Source organism: Oncorhynchus mykiss, chromosome 12 (genome assembly GCF_013265735.2).
Source record: "Oncorhynchus mykiss isolate Arlee chromosome 12, USDA_OmykA_1.1, whole genome shotgun sequence".
Lineage (NCBI taxonomy): Eukaryota > Metazoa > Chordata > Actinopteri > Salmoniformes > Salmonidae > Oncorhynchus > Oncorhynchus mykiss.
In genome coordinates this window covers 10,603,013-10,625,855 of record NC_048576.1, presented here as the reverse complement: position 1 = coordinate 10,625,855, position 22,843 = coordinate 10,603,013, and the positions used below count along the sequence as shown (strand labels likewise).

General features: G+C 46.3%; 1 protein-coding gene across 1 annotated transcript in view; it reads left to right on the top strand.

The window, feature by feature from the left end:
- Window positions 1-2,670: 2,670 nt before the first annotated feature.
- smad7 (SMAD family member 7) overlaps window positions 2,671-22,843 on the top strand; it is a 46,382-nt gene continuing 26,209 nt past the window's right edge. Inside the window, exons 1-3 of the mRNA XM_036936879.1 lie at window positions 2,671-3,139; window positions 4,352-4,405; window positions 16,139-16,210. Coding sequence (XP_036792774.1) covers window positions 2,671-3,139; window positions 4,352-4,405; window positions 16,139-16,210 — 595 coding nt within the window. The remainder of the gene's footprint in view (window positions 3,140-4,351; window positions 4,406-16,138; window positions 16,211-22,843) is intronic.

The window sequence follows — 22,843 nt, the reverse complement described above, 5'->3', positions numbered from 1 at the left end:
ATTATCAGTAATGTTATTGTTATTATTGTTATCAGTAATGCTATTGTTATTGTTACCAGTAATGTTACTGTTATTATTATCGGTAATGCTATTGTTATTGTTATTATTATTATCAGTAATGTTATTGTTATTGTTACCAGTAATGTTATTGTTATTATTATCAGTAATGTTATTGTTATTATTATCAGTAATGCTATTGTTATTGTTACCAGTAATGTTACTGTTATTATTATCGGTAATGCTATTGTTATTGTTATTATTATCAGTAATGCTATTGTTATTGTTACCAGTAATGGTATTGTTGTTATTGTCAGTAGTGTTATTATTGTTATTATTATCAGTAATGTTATTGTTATTATTACCAGTAATGTTATTGGTATTGTTGCCAGTAATGTTATTGTTATTATCAGTATTGTTATTGTCATTGTTACCAGTAATGTTATTGTTATTAGTATCAATAATGTTATTGTTATTATCAGCAATGTTATTGTTATCAGTAATGTTATTATTGTTATTATTATTATCAGTAATGGTATTGTTGTTATTAATATTATCACCGGTAATGTTATTATTATTATCAGTATTGTTATTGTTATTATTATCATCAGTAATGTTATTGTTATTATTATTATCGGTAATGGTATTGTTGTTATTATTATTATCACCGGTAATGTTATTATTATCATCAGTAATGTTATTATTATCATCAGTAATGTTATTGTTGTTATTATTATTATTAACAGTAATGCTGTTGTTATTGTTATCAGTAATGTTATTGTTATTATCATCGGTAATGTTTATATTATTATCATTAGTAATGTTATTGCTGTTATTGTTATTATCGGTAATGTTATTGTTATTATTATTATTATCATCAGTCATGTTATTACTATTATTATTATCAGTAATGTTATTGTTATTATCATCAGTAATATTATTGTTATTATTATTATTATCATCAGTAATGTTATTGTTGTTATTATTATTATCATCATCAGTAATGTTATTGTTGTTATTATTATCATCAGTAATGTTATTATTTTTAGCATCAGTAATGTTATTGTTATTATTATTTTTATCATCAGTAATGTTATTGTTGTTATTATTATCATCAGTAATGTTATTGTTGTTATTATTATTATCATCAGTAATGTTATTGTTATTATTATTAGCTGACTATTATCATCAACGTAAATCATCGTTATTTGTATTTAGGCCTACTTCATTAATGTGATCATATGGCACAAAATAAATAAAAAGTAAAACAAATGTTTTGTCAAATATTACCCTGAGAGTCCTCACTTGTTTTCCCATGCCAATAAAGCCCCTTGAATTGAATTGACAGAGGGAGTGTTTCATTTCTACAGTAAAAAGCCTTTCTAGCTCCATGTTTAATTTCCCACGCCATCTTTTCGCATTATTTACAACGTTTTTCCATTGTAACTTTTGGAAAATGTAACTTTCCTACCAAAACGATGTCTCTGTATGTAGCAGCCTAAGCTACTTGATCTCTTGTTTGCGCAACACAATCACTTTTTTCAAGCGACAGGGTGTCTAGACACCCACGTGACGGGGCGCGCCAATGCGCACTGGAGACACAGAGCTCAGAGAGTTAGAAAGAGATAGCGAGCTAGAGAAGGCAAGGGCTCTTCAACTATTCGCGTCATTCGCAGACGTTTTCTGAAGATCGCATCACTTCTTTGTCGCCACTCAAATCGCTTTATTCCTTAGTCTACGGAAACCTCATTCAATAAGTGTCTGGATTAATTTATAAAGGGATATTTCGACATATAATTCTGGTACAACGGACGGTAGACGGGGACTCTGTGCGACTGCCCTACTAAGGCAGATTTCTGTCTGGCACTAAAGCGGCTCCAGTTTTGGATTTGCTACCTAGTTTTGGATCTGTTTAGGGGATCCTTTCGTCCTCTCGCAACGTCTAAATCTATATTGAAGATCACATCATGTGCAGACAGATATGATATTTAGAAGATAAGGGATAAATCGTAGACAACAGCCTGTGTTGAAGCCTTTTTGCTCTCGGATCAAGGATTGTGTGGATAATTTTTTTTCTAAAGAAAACTGGACAGCTTCGTTTTTTTCCTCATGGATATATAGCCTAATTCTAGTATTTAACTAGGCAATTTATCTGCCCCAAATTACACAGATACCCAACTCGTAACCATATGCGTAAAATATCATCTGTTACAATGTTTATCTTTCTACATGGGCTACTGAATGAACGGAACGAATGAAGCATTTCATGTTCACAGTAGTTCAACGTTGTAACACATTCTTTATGCTGCTATTTTCTATTATAGATGCTCAACGTTCTTACATTGAAAAAGGTTTATATTTCGATATAGCTGCATTTTAGAGCGGACCATTATAGGTTTATAACTCCGCTAAGGTGATGGTGCATTTCTCCTTACAGAGAAGGTTACTAACACTACTGGAGCCCTGATTTTTTTTTGCGGGGTTGATTTTTTTTATTTTATTTTTTATTAAAGACTTGCGTATGCTACAGATTTTCTTGCCTTCTCCAACTCCTAGTTTCTCCATACTATTATCTCAGGCTGCTTGTCGTTGCCTGTACACGGATCCCGGAATCTTCATGATTTGCGTACATCATGCTCGTTTTTTAGCCGGGAAATCCTCTTTTCGTCCCGCATGTTTAGGACCAAACGAACTGGGCTCGTCCGGCGACTCTGGAGGAGCCGTGCGCCGGTCGAGGGCGACGGGGATGCGGATACACGAACGCATGGATCCGGGGGTTGCTGTATGGGTAAATCGACGAAGGTTGCCGGAAAAACTAGCGCCGGAACGGATGCTGAATTGAAATCCCTGACCCACTCGATACTGAAACAAATAAAAGAGAAACAATTAGAGGGGCTCTTGCAAGCGGTCGAGTCAAAGGGGGGTGCGCGGAGCCCCTGCCTGCTCCTACCCAGCAAAGTGGACACCAAACTGGGTCAGCAGTCTTATTCCCTCCCCTTGCTGCTCTATAAAGTGTTTCGGTGGCCGGACCTCATGGATTGCTCGGAATTAAAAAGGCTGTCTTGCTGTGAATCCTATGGGGAAATTAACCCAGAACTCGTTTGCTGCAATCCGCACCACATGAGCAGGCTTTGTGAACTCGGTAAGTTATTTATATATTTTTTTAAACCATAGATTATAACGTGAAAAAAAATCAGCAATTGCAAAAATATAGACCTAGACTACACTGGTACACTGTTTAATATTGTGTGTGGGTAAATTGATTGGCATGTAAACTTTCCCAGACACAATTACCGGTTGTGTCAATTGCAACGCTATAGGTCAGACTTGGTTGGTGTGATGTTTTAGCAGAACAACGGTTAGCATAATCACTATTTCCTTAAGGTTAGATGTATAAATTCTTCTATCTAGGATATGGGAAATGATTCAACATTTGCTTTGAATGGCCCCTCACAAATCAAAACAGTTGCAATTATATTATGTCCTTATTATTTATAAACGGTAGACGTATTTTTATTGGTGTGGCCAAGCTTCTTCTTTTCTTAACTATGAAAGTCAATTACTTAAGAATAAAGTATTATTTACAATAAGGGCATATGAACAGCGGGATAATTGCCTTGTTTAGGGCCAGATTGGCAGCTTGTCAGTTTAGGGATTCGATCTAGCAACCTTTCAGGTTACTGGCCCTAGTTTTTCTAAACTGCAGAGGGGATCTTGCTCTTAATTTGTAGGTTTCCGATACCATTATCTTCTGTAGAATGCATTTATTAAACCCCTCTTGTACAGTATTGTGAACGAGGATGGCTTCAAACAGTTATAGGAAGTAGTCATGGAGGGTCTTGTCACATGAAAGTACATTTATTTGATTGAACGTGACCATCTTTTATTGTAAGGCTACGTGTAATAACAAATAAGATGCACAATATTCAATTATTTGACATTTCCTATCCTTGACCTCCATGTATCTTGTTGTATTTGACAGTCAGTCTGGACCAAGTTAGTTTGCTTGCAGCCAGGCAGCGATTCCGATTGGAGTGTCCTGTTCTGGTGTGAGCAAAGAGGCCCGTATCTCCCACAGCCTGAGTCGGAGCCTAGTCAGATAGCCGCCTAGAGGCTGGCGCCAGGCGCCCCTTGTTTATCTCTTCGTCAGATATCAAGGCAATCGCCGCATGGCTGCCTCGCTGCCTGCCCTGCCTCCAACCCCCACTGATAACACAAACAGTTTCCCAAAAAGAATGCCAACTGTTATCATACGTTTCATCTTCCCCTGGAAGCTTTTTCTCATGCTCTGTTTTTGCTCTGTCCTTTCTCTCTCTCTCTCTCTCTTCTGTCTATTTCTTTCTTTTCATTTCAGAGTCCCCCCCTCCTCCTTATTCCCGATATCCAATGGACTTTCTTAAACCACCCGGTGAGTTTAGTTTTATTTTTCTCATGAATGTAAAGGTTTTTGTGGTTTGTATTTTTTCAGCGTATGGTTTTCCACAGTCATACACTTAAAATCAATACAAGTTAATATATATATTTTTTAATAGTTATTTACCATTTGTGAAAAAGATAACTGTATATTATACATTTTATAACAATGTTATTACAACAAAGTTTATAGCAACATTATTACAACAACATTAAAGTTTTGCCTGGTAATTTCTAAATACTTCTGTGAGGATATGGAAATGTTATGTTTGATTTATGGTGCTAGTCAGACTGAGAGAGGGCTGTCTGGGCAGCGCCAGGGCCGACCAGGGCCCTTTAATAGAATGGCAGGTAGCCAGGGCCGACCAGGGCCCTTTAATAGAATGGCAGGTAGCCAGGGCCGACCAGGGCCCTTTAATAGAATGGCAGGTAGCCAAGGCCAGGGCCGACCAGGGCCCTTTAATAGAATGGCAGGTAGCCAGGGCCAGGGCCGACCAGGGCCCTTTAATAGAATGGCAGGTAGCCAAGGCCAGGGCCGACCAGGGCCCTTTAATAGAATGGCAGGTAGCCAGGGCCAGGGCCCTTTAATAGAATGGCGGGTAGCCAGGGCCGACCAGGGCCCTTTAATAGAATGGCAGGTAGCCAGGGCCAGGGCCCTTTAATAGAATGGCGGGTAGCCAGGGCCGACCAGGGCCCTTTAATAGAATGGCGGGTAGCCAGGGCCGACCAGGGCCCTTTAATAGAATGGCAGGTAGCCAAGGCCAAGGCCGACCAGGGCCCTTTAACAGAATGGCAGGTAGCCAGGGCCGACCAGGGCCCTTTAATAGAATGGCGGGTAGCCAGGGCCGACCAGGGCCCTTTAATAGAATGGCGGGTAGCCAGGGCCGACCAGGGCCCTTTAATAGAATGGCGGGTAGCCAGGGCCGACCAGGGCCCTTTAATAGAATGGCAGGTAGCCAAGGCCGACCAGGGCCCTTTAATAGAATGGCAGGTAGCCAGGGCCGACCAGGGCCCTTTAATAGAATGGCAGGTAGCCAGGGCCGACCAGGGCCCTTTAATAGAATGGCGGGTAACCAGGGCCGACCAGGGCCCTTTAATAGAATGGCGGGTAGCCAAGGCCGACCAGGGCCCTTTAATAGAATGGCGGGTAGCCAAGGCCAGGGCCGACCAGGGCCCTTTAATAGAATGGCGGGTAGCCAGGGCCGACCAGGGCCCTTTAATAGAATGGCAGGTAGCCAAGGCCGACCAGGGCCCTTTAATAGAATGGCAGGTAGCCAGGGCCAAGGCCAGGGCCCTTTAATAGAATGGCAGGTAGCCAAGGCCAGGGCCGACCAGGGCCCTTTAATAGAATGGCAGGTAGCCAAGGCCAGGGCCCTTTAATAGAATGGCAGGAAGCCAAGGCCAGGGCCGACCAGGGCCCTTTAATAGAATGGCAGGTAGCCAGGGCCGACCAGGGCCCTTTAATAGAATGGCAGGTTGCCAGGGCCGACCAGGGCCCTTTAATAAAATGGCGGGTAGCCAGGCCCAGGGCCCATTCCAGGCTGGCACCAGCTCTGCAGTGGTTGTCTGTCTGCACAAACTTTTGGCCGGAGGGGGTGACCTAGCAGGACAGATAAACAGTATTGGCACCAGAGGAGAGAGAGGAGACACACACAGGGAGGTAACATATACACACACACACACACACAGGACACACGTACGCAAGTGTGTGTGTGTGTGTGTGTGTGTGTGTACGAAGGGGTGGTGCCGTCTGCAGGGAGGGGAGAGAGCTTATGGGAAATGTGGATCAGAAACACAAGGGGAAAAACAGAAAGATTTATGGAGCCATGTTTTTATCTGTTGAATGAATCTGACTGTAGATTATGGCTGAGGGTTTGGGAGTGTCACACTGCTATGTGTGTGTGTGTGCATGTGCGTAGAGCTTTTGTGTGTCCATGCAGGCCTGTCATTAGGTCTGTGAGCCATTTTAGAAGGAAGTCTATTATCTCAAATATATATATATATATATATATATATATATATATATATATATATATATATATATATATATTTGAGATAATAGACTTCCTTCTAAAACAGTATTTGTCTGCCAAAAAGGGAAGTTGGGAGATTAAACTGCTGTGTTTGCAGCTATAGACAATCATGAGACTCATCCAAGTCTCTAATATGGGCAGATCAATGTTTATTTTAAGTCCGTTAAGAACACATTCTTATTTACAGTGGTGGGCCTACCGGGGAACAGTGGGTTAACTGCCTTGTTCAGGGGGCAGAACAACAGATTTTTACCTTGTCAGCTCAGGGATTCAATCTAGCAACCTTTCGGACATGGCCCAATGCTCTAACCACGAGGCTACCTGCCGCCCCTGTCATGTCTATGTTAAACTTTAGATACATATGATACATGGCACTGCATCTCGGTGTTAGAGGCGTCACTACAGACACCCTGGTTCGAATCCAGGCTGTATCACAACCGGGCATGATTGGGAGTCCCATAGGGTGGTGCACAATTGGCCCACAATCGTCCGGGCTTGGCCGGTGTAGGCCTGTCATTGTAAATAAGAATTTGTTCTTAACTGACTTGCCTAGTTAAATAAAGGCTAAAAAAATATATCATAATTGAATAGATAGTGAATGAAGAGGGGAAGTTAAGCAAGGACCAGCTACTGAAGTCAGTTGAAGTGTTTTTCGATGGTGGCTGCGAGCCACTCCTTTATGAATCAGACAGTTTTGGGGTTTTCTGCTTGACTTTGACCAGACCGCACAGAGAGAACGTACCCTATTTCCTCTATAGTACACTACTTTTGACTTGACCTTTTCCAAAAACAGTCAACTATATAGGGAATATGGTGAAATTTGGGACAGGCCTAACGTCCCAGGGACTTCACCGCTGGGTCTGCTCTCTGGACTGGGTCTATCTGGGTAGGATGACATGGTTAGGGAGGCAGCCTCCTGCGAGGCTAGCTGGGTATGATGACATGGTTAGGGAGGCAGCTTCCTGCGAGGCTAGCTGGGTATGATGACATGGTTAGGGAGGCAGCCTCCTGCGAGGCTAGCTGGGTAGGATGACATGGTTAGGGAGGCAGCCTCCTGCGAGGCTAGCTGGGTATGATGACATGGTTAGGGAGGCAGCTTCCTGCGAGGCTAGCTGGGTATGATGACATGGTTAGGGAGGCAGCCTCCTGCGAGGCTAGCTGGGTAGGATGACATGGTTAGGGAGGCAGCCTCCTGCGAGGCTAGCTGGGTATGATGACATGGTTAGGGAGGCAGCTTCCTGCGAGGCTAGCTGGGTAGGATGACATGGTTAGGGAGGCAGCTTCCTTCGAGGCTAGCTGGGTATGATGACATGGTTAGGGAGGCAGCCTCCTGCGAGGCTAGCTGGGTAGGATGACATGGTTAGGGAGGCAGCTTCCTGCGAGGCTAGCTGGGTAGGATGACATGGTTAGGGAGGCAGCCTCCTGCGAGGCTTCACTAATGTCTACTACACTTCAACTGGTCTTTTTGGAGTGCCGCACACACACACACACACACACACACACACACACACACACACACACACACACACACTCTCTAGTCTCTCCTCTGGTTGTGGTGAGGTGGAAAGAAGAAAGAGAGATGGAGGGAGACAGAAAGAGAGAGGGAGGAAAGGAAGACACCGAGAGAGGGAGGGATATGGAGTGAGAGAGAGAGGGAAGAAAGATGCGGAGAGAGAGAGGGAGGAAAGGAAGACACCGAGAGAGGGAGGGATGTGGAGTGAGAGAGAGAGGGAAGAAAGGAAGACACCGAGAGAGGGAGGGATGTGGAGTGACAGAGAGAGGGAAGAAAGATGCGGAGAGAGAGATGGAGGAAAGGAAAACAGAGAGAAGGAGGAAAAGCCCAGGGCAGAGTTCCCCCTAGAGCAGAGAAGGAGAAAATATATTTCATTGAACAGTGGGAAAGAAAGGAGAGGAAGGCATGTGCAGCTGGGATTCTTGGAGGTTTCAGTCTAAGACAATAGAGACTAGAGAGAGGACAGATATTAACAGGACAATGGAGTGGAGTGTGGCTGAGGAGAGGGGTCAGACTATATAGAACTAGAGGAGACGAGTCAGACTATATATAGAACTAGAGGAGACGAGTCAGACTATATATAGAACTAGAGGAGACGAGTCAGACTATATAGAACTAGAGGAGACGAGTCAGACTATATAGAACTAGAGGAGACGAGTCAGACTATATAGAACTAGAGGAGACGAGTCAGACTATATATAGAACTAGAGGAGATGAGTCAGACTATATAGAACTAGAGGAGACGAGTCAGACTATATATAGAACTAGAGGAGAGGAGTCAGACTATATATAGCACTAGAGGAGAGGAGTCAGACTATATATAGAACTAGAGGAGACGAGCCAGACTATATAGAACTAGAGGAGAGGAGTCAGACTATATAGAACTAGAGGAGACGAGCCAGACTATATAGAACTAGAGGAGACGAGTCAGACTATATAGAACTAGAGGAGACGAGTCAGACTATATAGAACTAGAGGAGACGAGCCAGACTATATATAGAACTAGAGGAGACGAGTCAGACTATATAGAACTAGAGGAGACGAGTCAGACTATATAGAACTAGAGGAGATGAGTCAGACTATATAGAACTAGAGGAGATGCTGACTGACGGCTCCCTTGGCTCAGAGGGAATTCCCCTGTCTGTCTGTCAGGCATCTGTCCTCTTCAGTCCTTGTGTGTGTGTCCACTATAGCTCTTTTTAATCCTCTGAATCCTCACCACAGTGTTCCACTGGCCACATTACCATGCTAACTAACATCTCTGACTCCTCACCACAGTGTTCCACTGGCCACATTACCATGCTAACATCTCTGACTCCTCACCACAGTGTTCCACTGGCCACATTACCATGCTAACATCTCTGACTCCTCACCACAGTGTTCCACTGGCCACATTACCATGCTAACATCTCTGACTCCTCACCACAGTGTTCCACTGGCCACATTACCATGCAAAATAACATCTCTGACTCCTCACCACAGTGTTCCACTGGCCACATTACCATGCTAACTAACATCTCTGACTCCTCACCACAGTGTTCCACTGGCCACATTACCATGCTAACTAACATCTCTGACTCCTCACCACAGTGTTCCACTGGCCACATTACCATGCTAACTAACATCTCTGACTCCTCACCACAGTGTTCCACTGGCCACATTACCATGCTAACTAACATCTCTGACTCCTCACCACAGTGTTCCACTGGCCACATTACCATGCTAACTAACATCTCTGACTCCTCACCACAGTGTTCCACTGGCCACATTACCATGCGAAATAACATCTCTGACTCCTCACCACAGTGTTCCACTGGCCACATTACCATGCTAACTAACATCTCTGACTCCTCACCACAGTGTTCCACTGGCCACATTATCAAATAGATTACATGGTGGTCGGGTCTTCGTAGCAATGCTGTGCCTCGTCACTCACAATAGGTGGAATACCCCAGCAGATATAACACATAGTATATATTATTGATGATGACAGGCATAGCTATGTAGTAGAAAGAGGTTTTTCTCTGCCTGCCCTTGGGTTCTATAGTGTGTGTAATGTCAACTTTGACTCCCCTGGGGTTAAGAGCATGATCTTGTAAGGCCCTTGTAAGTGTCTTTGCACAACCAGTAGAACCAAGTACTGAACATGTAGAACAAGGACAAGGATCCATTCGAGGGACAGACAGACAATCAAGCCTTACTGGACCCAGAGCTGGTCGTTCGCTGGTCAAGTTCAATAGACGGACTGACTGAATGACTGCCACTGAATTACTGCCACTGAATGACTGCCACTGAATGACTGCCACGTCATGGGCACTACAGATCCGAGTGTGTGTGGACACTTAGCCAACAGGACATGTGGTTAATAATCACTTCATATTAATAAGAGTCAGTACTAAGGGTTTAGTAGTTCATTGATGTTTCCAATGTCTGAAGTTTATGACTATATTATATAATCATTCAGCTATAAAAACACCAAAGGGAGTCAGACTTATGTTTCAGTGTCTGTTGCTGAATGCGTAAATCTAAACAAGAGAGCGTGAGAGTGTTTGTGAGAAAGAGACGAGGGAGGGGGGGGGGGGGGGGGGGGGTTCTTTATGGAACAGAAATCAGATGTACGTGTCAGTCTGTCTCTCCACGGTCATTACCAAAGCTGCCGTGGTAATACCTAGTTTGTTTTAGCTCCCTGGGAAATGAATCATACAGTGTTTGAAGCTGCTGCCTACCTCTCTCTCTTTTTGTCTCTCTCTCTCCCCTCTCTCTCTTTTTGTCTCTCTCTCCCTCTTCCCCCCTCCATCTCTCGCTCTCGCCACTCTCTCTTTTTGTCTCTCTCTCTCCCTCCCTCTTCCCCCCTCCATCTCTCTCTCTCTCTCTCTCTCTCTCTCTCTCTCTCTCTCTCTCTCTCTCTCTCTCTCTCTCTCTCCCCTCTCCCTCTTTTTGTCTCTCGCTCTCTCTTCCCCCTCCATCTCTCTATCTCTCTCTCTCTCCCTCCCCTCTCCGTCTTTTTGTCTCTCTCTCTCTTCCCCCCTCCATCTCTCTCTCTCTCTCTCCCCCCCCTCTCTCTGTCTTTCTCTCTCTCTTCCCCCCTCCATCTTGCTCTCTCTCCCCCCTCTCTCCCTCTCCCCCCCCCCCCTCTCTCTCTCTCTCTTTCTCTCTCTCTCTCTCTCTCTCTCTCTGTCTCTCTCTTTCTCTCTCTTTCTCTCTCTTTCTCTCTGTTACTTACTTACACTTTCAAACTCTTCCTCCATATTTTATGTTTGTTTCTGTTTTACACCGCCCCCCTCTCTTTCTCCATCACTCTCTCTGACTGAATCTTCCAGATCTTGGTTCTGGATGAGCTCCACCTCAGGCCTGTGGTCAGTGAACCGTGCCCAGGAAACCAGGCCTGCCTCCTGGACAGCCATGAAAGAGAGGCAGGCTGTTTCACCGTGGCCCTGCATCTCTTTAGGTTGACCACAGTACCGGGGCTGGTCTAGCCTAGGCGTGAACTAGCCTGGTCCCAGATATGTTGGTGCTGTCTTTCCAACTACTGGTCATTCATGAGTTGGCAAGACAGCACAAACATATCTGGAACCAGGCTAGAATCCTGTCTCTAATTTGTAGGCAGTAATGCTAGTAGTCTTGCATTGCCTAATGGGGCTGTGCTCTGCTCTGCTCTCAGGCTCTGGTGATGGAAGGTGTAGGACAGAGTCCGTTGACATGTATAGAATGGAATGTATCATTACTGAATACCAGCCAGCCAGTCAGTCAGTCAGCTAGACACTGAGACACAGCCCAGCCAGCAGGCCAGTCAGTCAGCCAGTCAGAGACAGCATAGCCAGCGATAGAGTCAGTTCCTCTCCTTCCCTCCCCTAGCTCCCTGGTGTTTTAAGAGTCCTTCTGATCCTAGAGAGGCTGAGACTGGAAAAGCTTCATGACTGGATCTGATGTGACAGTAGTAGTCGTCTTATAGAGGAGTTATAATACAACATAGAGGAGTTATAATACTACACAGAAGAGTTATAAACACTACATAGAGGAGTTATAATACTACATAGAGGAGTTATAATACTACACAGAAGAGTTATAAACACTACATAGAGGAGTTATAATACTACATAGAGGAGTTATAATACTACACAGAAGAGTTATAAACACTACATAGAGGAGTTATAATACTACATAGAGGAGTTATAATACTACACAGAGGAGTTATAATACTACATAGAGTTATAATACTACATAGACGAGTTATTTACACGACATAGAGAAGTTATAATACTACATAGAGGAGTTATATACACTACATAGAGGAGTTATAATACTACATAGAGGAGTTATAATACTACATAGAGGACTTATAATACTACATAGATGAGTTATATACACTACATAGAGGAGTTATAATACTACATAGAGGAGTTATATACACTACATAGAGTAGTTATAATACTACATAGAGGAGTTATAATACTACATAGTGGAGTAATATACTACACAGAGGAGTTATAATACTACATAGAGGAGTTATAATACTACAGAGTTATAATACTACATAGAGGTGTTATAATACTACATAGAGGAGTTATATTACTACATAGAGTTATAATACTATATAGAGGTGTTATAATACTACATATAGTTATAATTCTACATAGAGGAGTTATAATACTACATAGAGGAGTTATAATACTACATAGAGTTATAATACTATATAGAGGTTTTATAATACTACATAGAGGAGTTATAAACACTACATAGAAGATCAATTACACATATCCCTTGCTGCTACGTCTCCTATTGGTGGCATCACTATTAGATCACTTGGGGTTCATCTCAGCAGGGACAGGGGGGTTAATCTCAGCAGGGACAGGGGGGTTAATCTCAGCAGGGACAGGGGGTTTAATCTCAGCAGGGACAGGGGGTTTAATCTCAGCAGGGACAGGGGGTTTAATCTCAGCAGGGACAGGGGGTTCATCTCAGCAGGGACAGGGGGTTCATCTCAGCAGGGACAGGGAGTTTAATCTCAGTAGGGACAGGGGGTTCATCTCAGCAGGGACAGGGGGTTTAATCTCAGCAGGGACAGGGGGTTTAATCTCAGCAGGGACAGGGGGTTCATCTCAGCAGGGACAGGGGGTTTAATCTCAGCAGGGACAGGGGGTTTAATCTCAGCAGGGACAGGGGGTTTAATCTCAGCAGGGACAGGGGGTTCATCTCAGCAGGGACAGGGGGTTTAATCTCAGCAGGGACAGGGGGTTTAATCTCAGCAGGGACAGGGGGTTCATCTCAGCAGGGACAGGGGGTTTAATCTCAGCAGGGACAGGGGGTTTAATCTCAGCAGGGACAGGGGGTTTAATCTCAGCAGGGACAGGGGGTTCATCTCAGCAGGGACAGGGGGTTCATCTCAGCAGGGACAGGGGGTTTAATCTCAGCAGGGACAGGGGGGTTAATCTCAGCAGGGACAGGGGGTTAATCTCAGCAGGGACAGGGGGTTTAATCTCAGCAGGGACAGGGGGTTCATCTCAGCAGGGACAGGGGGTTCATCTCAGCAGGGACAGGGGGTTTAATCTCAGCAGGGACAGGGGGTTTAATCTCAGCAGGGACAGGGGGTTCATCTCAGCAGGGACAGGGGGTTCATCTCAGCAGGGACAGGGGGTTCATCTCAGCAGGGACAGGGGGTTTAATCTCAGCAGGGACAGGGGGTTCATCTCAGCAGGGACAGGGGGTTCATCTCAGCAGGGACAGGGGGGTTAATCTCAGCAGGGACAGGGGGGTTAATCTCAGCAGGCACTGGAGATTCATCTCAGCAGGGACAGGGGGAGACCAACGGAGACCGGGGAGAGAGAGTTTCCTCTGTCGGCTAGCATGCCATTAAGAAAATTTACTGTACACAGTTTTCAAGGCTGGGGCTATTTCCTGTCTCACTCATTGTTTTGGGGTTGATGGAGTGCATCCTGCTAACCTGTATATTCCTATTAGAGACTAGCTCTGATACACTCTCTGTTACATATGTACAGTGCCTTGCGAAAGTATTCGGCCCCCTTGAACTTTGCGTCCTTTTGCCACATTTCAGGCTTCAAACATAAAGATATAAAACTGTATTTTTTTGTGAAGAATCAACAACAAGTGGGACACAATCATGAAGTGGAACGACATTTATTGGATATTTCAAACTTTTTTAACAAATCAAAAACTGAAAAAATTGGGCGTGCAAAATTATTCAGCCCCCTTAAGTTAATACTTTGTAGCGCCACCTTTTGCTGCAATTACAGCTGTAAGTCGCTTGGGGTATGTCTCTATCAGTTTTGCACATCGAGAGACTGAATTTTGTCCCATTCCTCCTTGCAAAACAGCTCGAGCTCAGTGAGGTTGGATGGAGAGCATTTGTGAACAGCAGTTTTCAGTTCTTTCCACAGATTCTCGATTGGATTCAGGTCTGGACTTTGACTTGGCCATTCTAACACCTGGATATGTTTATTTTTGAACCATTCCATTGTAGATTTTGCTTTATGTTTTGGATCATTGTCTTGTTGGAAGACAAATCTCCGTCCCAGTCTCAGGTCTTTTGCAGACTCCATCAGGTTTTCTTCCAGAATGGTCCTGTATTTGGCTCCATCCATCTTCCCATCAATTTTAGCCATCTTCCCTGTCCCTGCTGAAGAAAAGCAGGCCCAAACCATGATGCTGCCACCACCATGTTTGACAGTGGGGATGGTGGGGCCGAATACTTTCGCAAGGCACTGTAGTGCACTAGTTTTGACCAGGGCCTATAGGGAGTCCCATAGGGCTCCGGTCGAAGGTAGTCTATTTATAGGGAGTAGGGTGCCATTTTGGGACGGAACCAGGCTCTGATATGTAAAGTAGTGTTAGGATACAATGGAGTCAGACATGTTTTTTTTAGGGCAAAGCCTCTTTTCCCTCCAAGCCAGTCATTTATTTATTCTGGGCCTCCCTCTGAGACTTTTGGAGAGAAGAAAAAAAAGGAAAACGTGATTGCGTTGGAAGGGTTGGTTGGTTTTCCGGGGTTGGGACTGGGAGAAGTAGCAGAGCAGGGGCACTGCTGTGTGTTTTATGTGGTGTGTTGAGACCTGCCAGGTCCTGCTGTCAGCCAGCAACTCTCTCTACCTCTCTCTCTCCATCTCTCTCTCCCTCCACCAAAATGGCCGCTCTAGTTGTCTCTCTGAGGAGAGACTGCTGAGGATTATGGGATTAGTCGTGGTTTGTGTTGGATGCCTTCCCCTTCAGTTCTCAGGACTAGTCGTACTCTCTGTTAGAGGGCTGTTAAGACGTGGTGTGGCTATACTTCTGTCTCTTCCTGGTGGTATGGTATATTGTATGTTATTTCACCAGAAAGACGAGCAGTGAGATACACTACATGGCCAAAAGTATGTGGACACCTGCTCGTCAAACATCTCGTTCCAAAATCATAGACATTAATATGGAGTTGGTCCCCCCTTTGCTGCTATAACAGCCTCCACTCTTCTGGGAAGGCTTTCCACTAGATGTTGGAACATTGCTGTGGGGACTTGCTTCCATTCAGCCACAAGAGCTATAGTGAGGTCAGCACTGATGTTGGGTCAATTAGGCCTGGCTCACAGTCGGCGTTCCAATTAATCCCAAAGGTGTTCGATGGGGTTGAGGTCAGGGCTCTGTGCAGTCCAGTCAAGTCCTTCCACACCGATCTCGACAAACCATTTCTGTATGGACCTCGCTTTGTGCACAGGGGCATTCTCATGCTGAAACAGGAAAGGGCCTTCCCCAAACTGTTCCCACAAAGCGTTACGATTTCCGTTCCCTGGAACTAAGGGTAGGCCCAGTAAGGTCATTCTACTGGCAATGTTTGTCTATGGAGATTGCATGGCCGTGTGCTCGATTTTACACACCTGTCAGCAATTGGTGTGGCTGAAATAGCCGAATCCACTTATTTGAAGGGGTGTCCACATACTGCTGTAAATATAGTGTAGGTAGTGAGTTAGCAGTAGTGTCTGTGGATCTGTGAGGGTAGTGCTCCTGGCTAGCTGTTTGAACTGACTGAAAGACTCCCAGACCCCAGTGGTCCAGTGGGTCTTCATTTAGCCTGTGTGATTGACAGCTCTCACAGCTGCTCTCTGCTCAAACTGTGGTTGGTCTCTCATTCTAACACACTGTATTTTACCTCTGTCTCTCTCCCCTTCTCTCACACTCCTTCCTTCTTTCCTTTCAGATTCTCCAGACTCGGGGCCTTCATCCACAGAGACTGGAGGAACTACCTACTCGGCCCCTGTGGGGCTCTCAGGTAAGATGCAAGGCCATGGTTTTAATTTATCTCTCTCACTCTTTCTGTTGCTCTATCTTTCTGTCTCCCACCCGCCCTCTGTCATGATGCTCTGGCTAGCTGGAGGGGCCCCCACCCTCCCTTGGTCATGATGCTCTGGCTAGCTGGAGGGGCCACCACCCTCCCTCTGTCATGATGCTCTGGCTAGCTGGAGGGGCCCCCACCCTCCCTTGGTCATGATGCTCTGGCTAGCTGGAGGGGCCACCACCCTCCCTCTGTTATGATGCTCTGGCTAGCTGGAGGGGCCACCACCCTCCCTCTGTCATGATGCTCTGGCTAGCTGGAGGGGCCACCACCCTCCCTCTGTCATGATGCTCTGGCTAGCTGGAGGGGCCCCCACCCTCCCTTGGTCATGATGCTCTGGCTAGCTGGAGGGGCCCCCACCCTCCCTTGGTCATGATGCTCTGGCTAGCTGGAGGGGCCCCCACCCTCCCTTGGTCATGATGCTCTGGCTAGCTGGAGGGGCCCCCACCCTCCCTTGGTCATGGTCTCTGGCCTCTTCTTCCCCTCTTAGCTGTAAAAAGGAAGGAAGGCGTGTTCCTAGAGGTCCACATGAATTCCTCCTCTTCTCCTCTCCTTCTGTTTCCTATCTGTGTTGTTTGATGTAATCCAAAACAGAAAACGTTGTTTGCTTCAGGGAGCACCGGCTAGTTTGTGTGTGTGTGTGTGTGTTTGCGCTTTTCGTGGTTTTGCCTTGGATGAGGATCCGAGCTAAGACGTTTCCGCCTGTTTCTTGTGAGGCGGTAATCATGTCATCAGTGGATGACAATGGGCCAAGCCATCTAAAGCTGGATGAAGCTCTGTCATTACTATACCCTCCAAGGGAACATGAACACAAACATGCTGTAAAGGTTGTCTGTTAGATGGTTGGTAAAGGTTGTCTGTTAGATGGTTGGTAAAGGCTGTCTGTTAGATGGTTGGTAAAGGTTGTCTGTTAGATGGTTGGTAAAGGTTGTCTGTTAGATGGTTGGTAAAGGCTGTCTGTTAGATGGTTGGTAAAGGTTGTCTGTTAGATGGTTGGTAAAGGCTGTCTGTTAGATGGTTGGTAAAGGCTGTCTGTTAGATGGTTGGTAAAGGTTGTCTGTTAGATGGTTTGTAAAGGTTGTCTGTTAGATGGTTGGTAAAGGTTGTCTGTTAGATGGTTGGTAAAGGTTGTCTGTTAGATGGTTGGTAAAGGTTATCTGTTAGATGGTTGGTAAAGGTTGTCTGTTAGATGGTTGGTAAAGGCTGTCTGTTAGATGGTTGGTAAAGGTTGTCTGTTAGATGGTTGGTAAAGGTTGTCTGTTAGATGGTTGGTAAAGGCTGTCTGTTAGATGGTTGGTAAAGGTTGTCTGTTAGATGGTTGGTAAAGGTTGTCTGTTAGATGGTTGGTAAAGGTTGTCTGTTAGATGGTTGGTAAAGGTTGTCTTTTAGATGGTTGGTAAATGCTGTCTGTTAGATGGTTGGTAAAGGTTGTCTGTTAGATGGTTGGTAAAGGTTGTCTGTTAGATGGTTGGTAAAGGTTGTCTGTTAGATGGTTGGTAAAGGCTGTCTGTTAGATGGTTAGTAAAGGTTGTCTGTTAGATGGTTGGTAAAGGTTGTCTGTTAGATGGTTGGTAAAGGTTGTCTGTTAGATGGTTGGTAAAGGTTGTCTGTTAGATGGTTGGTAAAGGTTGTCTGTTAGATGGTTGGTAAAGGTTGTCTGTTAGATGGTTTGTAAAGGTTATATGTTAGATGGTTGGTAAAGGTTGTCTGTTAGATGGTTGGTAAAGGCTGTCTGTTAGATGGTTGGTAAAGGTTGTCTGTTAGATGGTTGGTAAAGGTTGTCTGTTAGATGGTTGGTAAAGGCTGTCTGTTAGATGGTTGGTAAAGGTTGTCTGTTAGATGGTTGTCTGTTAGATGGTTGGTAAAGGTTGTCTGTTAGATGGTTGGTAAAGGCTGTCTGTTAGATGGTTTGTAAAGGTTGTCTGTTAGATGGTTGGTAAAGGCTGTCTGTTAGATGGTTGGTAAAGGTTGTCTGTTAGATGGTTGGTAAAGGCTGTCTGTTTAGGGCCAAATAAAATTCTAGTTTGTTCAGTATTTATCTTTCCAATTATTATTATTATTTTTTGTTTTCTCATGATTCGGTTGGGTCTAATTGCGTTGCTGTTCTGGGGCACTGTGGGGTGTGTTTGTGAACAGAGCCCCAGGACCAGCTTGCTTAGGGGACTCTTCTCCAGGTTCATCTCTCTGTAGGTGATGGCTTTGTTATGGAAGGTTTGGGAATCGCTTCCTTCTAGGTGGTTGTAGAATTTAACGGCTCTTTTCTGGATTTTGATAATTAGTGGGTATCGGCCTAATTCTGCTCTGCATGCATTATTTGGTGTTCTACGTTGTACATGGAGGATATTTTTGCAGAATTCTGCATGCGGAGTCTCAATTTGGTGTTTGTCCCATTTTGTGAATTCTTTGTTGGTGAGCGGACCCCAGACCTCACAACCATAAAGGGCAATGGGCTCTATGACTGATTCAAGTATTTTTAGCCAAATCCTAATTGGTATGTTGAAATTCATGTTCCTTTTGATGGCGTAGAAGGCCCTTCTTGCCTTGTCTCTCAGATCGTTCACAGCTTTGTGGAAGTTACCTGTGGCGCTGATGTTTAGGCCAAGGTATGTATCGTTTTTTTGTGTGCTGTAGGGCAACAGTGTCTTACTGAGATTTACTGTCAGGGCCCAGGTCTGTCAGGGTGCAGGTCTGTCAGGGCCCAGGTCTGACCGAACCTGTGCATAAGATCTAGGTGCTGCTGTAGGCCCTCCTTGGTTGGTGACAGAAGCACCAGATCATCAGCAAACAGCAGACATTTGACTTCGGATTCTAGTAGGGTGAGGCCGGGTGCGCTCTCTCTCTCTCTCTCTCTCTCTCTCTCTCTCTCTCTCTCTCTCTCTCTCGCTCTCTCGCTCTCTCTCGCTCTCTCTCGCTCTCTCTCATTACAGAGACTTTAAAGGGTTTTTCATGTTGGGGTCCTGATGGGGGGGGGGGGGGGTGGTCTCCAGATAGAGTGTTTTTAGATTGGGGACTGAGATAGGCTTGCTTGGCTGGCTGGGTGTATAAACAGAGGGTTTTTCATTTAGGAGTGCATGGAGGTTTTAGCCTGTGGTCACAGTGTGTATCAGGCAGGATGGAGAGATCAGTTGTTTCTGAAATAGTGAAGTGGCTGGTGTCTTCCTCTCCTCTCATTCTGTTTGTTTCATGGTTCTTTTGTATGTGGAATGAAAATCCGCCATTCAGGAGCCAGCAGTGCTCAACCTAAAGACTGCAGGCATCAGGCATTAACCCAACGCAGCCTGTCTGCCTGACTCCATCCTCTGCCTCCTGCCTGACTCCATCCTCAGCCTCCTGCCTTACTCCAGCCTTCTTTCTCCCTCCCTCTTCTTCTCCTCCCTCTGGCATGGGAGGGAGGGAGGGAGGGGAGGGGAGGGAAGGGAAGGGAAGGAGGGAGGGAGGGAGGGAGGGAGGGAGGGAGGGAGGGAGGGAGGGAGGGAGGGAGGGAGGGAGGGAGGGAGGGAGGGAGGGAGGGAGGGAGGGGAAGGGAAGGGCCCGGGCGCCTGGAGCCAAGGACTTGATTTCTCTGGCATGGGAAGAAAACTGTACACCCTCCGGGGCTCTCACAAAAGAAACATGGCCTCCCCAGGAGGCTCCATGTTGACCTTTTAATTCACTCACTCTGCCCTTTTTATGTTGCTCCCCAGACATATTTACAGAAGATAGGGAGGAGGGTACAGCTGCTATATGCACTACATGAAATAATTGAAACAATCAATACAAGGAGGACTAGAGCAGAAAATAACATCCCCAAAACTCACTCTCTCTCTCTCTCTCTCTCTCTCTCTCTCTCTCTCTCTCTCTCTCTCTCTCTCTCTCTCTCTCTCTCTCTCTCTCTCTCTCTCTCTCTCTCTCTCTCTCTCTCTCTCTCTCTCTCTCTCTCTCTCTCTCTCTCTCTCTGTCTGTCTGTCTGTCTGTCTGTGTCTCTCTCTCTCTGTCTGTCTGTCTGTCTGTCTGTCTGTCTGTCTGTCTCTCTCTCTCTCTCTCTCTCTCTCTCTCTGTCTCTCTCTCTCTCTGTTTCTCTCTCTCTCTCTATGATCTGATCATGGTCTTTGGTCAAGACTATATGTTGAGACAGACTAGTGCTTTGGTCTGGATTATCTGGTGGGAGGAAGACACTCTAGTTACTGTAACTGTTCTTCTCTGGATAGGATTATAATCTGGTGAGAGGCTCGTCCTCGCCCCTGTCCCCGGCCCCATCCCTGGCCTTCTGTTGTCCTGGAAAGCAGGGTTGGTCACAAATGCAAACTAGGCTGCCTACACTAGCTGCATGTGTAGTGGAGCAGAGGGACGAGATGGCCTGAACGGCTTAGACTGTTGGCCAGGACTGGATCTAGAGCTAAAGACAATGGCTGGGGACGAGGTTTAGGCCTCAGAGTTTGAGCCAGTGCTGAAGCTGGGGTTTAGGCCTCAGGGTTTGAGCCAGGACTGGAGGCCTCAGGGTTTGAGCCAGTGCTGAAGCTGGGGTTTAGGCATCAGGGTTTGAGCCAGGACTGGAGGCCTCAGGGTTTGAGCCAGGACTGGAGGCCTCAGGGTTTGAGCCAGGGCTGGAGCTGGGGTTTAGGCATCAGGGTTTGAGCCAGGGCTGGAGCTGTGTGGCTGGGGTAGAGGCTGTGGGGCTGGGGTAGAGGTTGTGGGGCTGGGTTAGGGGCTGTGGGGCTGGGGTAGGAGCTGTGGGGCAGGGGTAGAGGCTGTGGGGCTGGGGTAGAGGCTGTGGGGCTGGGGTAGAGGTTGTGGGGCTGGGTTAGGGGCTCTGGGGCTTGGGTAGAGGCTGTGGGGCTGGGGTAGAGGCTGTGGGGCTGGGGTAGAGGCTGTGGAGTTGGTGGGGTGAAAAGGTATCTCTTGTGTCTCACGCTTGAGTCTGGGGTGGGGGCGCTAGGGTCAGAGCGGGATTAGGTGTTGTATCTGAGTCCCTGTGCGTGCGAGTAGTGGTGGGGGTTGGGTTCAAAGCTGGAGGTGGCATGCCTGGTTGGTTGGTGCCGGCTAGGAGTGAGTAACAGGATCCCTTTGGCTCACTGCTCTGCTGTGGTGGTGCCGAGCTGACAGGTACGCTGCGTGTGACAGGCCCTCAGACGATGGTATAGAATGACCCACACAGGGACTGGCTGGCTCCCTGACTCGCTGGCTGGCTGACTGGCTGGCTGGCTGACTCGCTGGCTGGCTCCCTGACTCGCTGGCTGACTGGCTGGCTCCCTGACTCGCTGGCTCCCTGACTCGCTGGCTGACTGGCTGGCTGACTGGCTCCCTGACTCGCTGGCTGACTGACTGGCTGGCTCCCTGACTCGCTGGCTCCCTGACTCGCTGGTTGGCTGACTGGCTGGCTGGCTCGCTGGCTGGCTCGCTGGCTGGCTCGCTCGCTTGCTGACTGACTGACTGGCTCGCTGGCTGGCTTGCTCACACACACAGACACTCACACGTACACACACACACACACACACACACACACACTGGCTGGCAGCCTACTGTCACACAGGCGCAAGCCTAACTTTCTCTCCTCAGCAGGTTAAATTTAAGTTGGAGTGTATTATTGAAATGTTAGCTAGCTGACCCAGCCACCCTGAACCTGCTCAGTACAGCTAGCCTAGCTCAGTTGCTGGCTACTTAACGTAAGGTGTAGACTAGGTGGTTCTCTGGTAACGTCTTCATGGTATGTCTTCTTCCTACTATCAAGTAGCCTGTAGTAGCCTCTTGGTACTATGTTAGTACTTTGTACTGTGGTACTACACTATTAAAAACACTACTCAGTCTGTACCTTTTCTCTTTCTGTCTTTACCTTCAATGTTTTAGTCTTACAGCGTACGCCTCTCCTCTTAGTTGAACACCCCATGCCACATTCTCAGTCTCTCTCTGGGTTGTGTCAGCTAGGTCATTATTGTCCCCTAATCCCAGTGCTCTGAGAGGAGAGGTGGTTGGACCCTCCAGAGAACCATACCACGCTGCATCCCACTGCTGGCTTGTCTCTGAAGATAAGCAGGGTCCATGTTGGTCCCTGGAGGCACCTTTTCCTCAGGTCTACAAAAATATATATCCCAATGCCCCAGGGCAGTGATTGGGGACATTGCCTTGTGTAGGGTGCTGTCTTTCAGATGGGATGTTAAATGGACCTGACTCTCTGTGGACACTAAAGATCCCATGGTACTTATCATAAGAGTAGGGTTGTTAACCCTGGTGTCCTGACTCTCTGTGGACACTACATATCCCATGCCACTTATCATAAGAGTAGGGTTGTTAACCCTGGTGTCCTGACTCTCCGTGGACACTACATATCCCATGGTACTTATCATAAGAGTAGGGGTGGTAACCCTGGTGTCCTGACTCTCTGTGGACACTAAATATTCCACTTATCATAAGAGTAGGGGTGGTAACCCTGGTGTCCTGACTCTCTGTGGACACTAAATATTCCACTTATCATAAGAGTAGGGTTGTTAACCCTGGTGTCCTGACTCTCTGTGGTCACTACATATCCCATGGTACTTATCATAAGAATAAGGGTGTTAACCCTGGTGTCCTGGATAAATTCCCAATCTGGCCCTC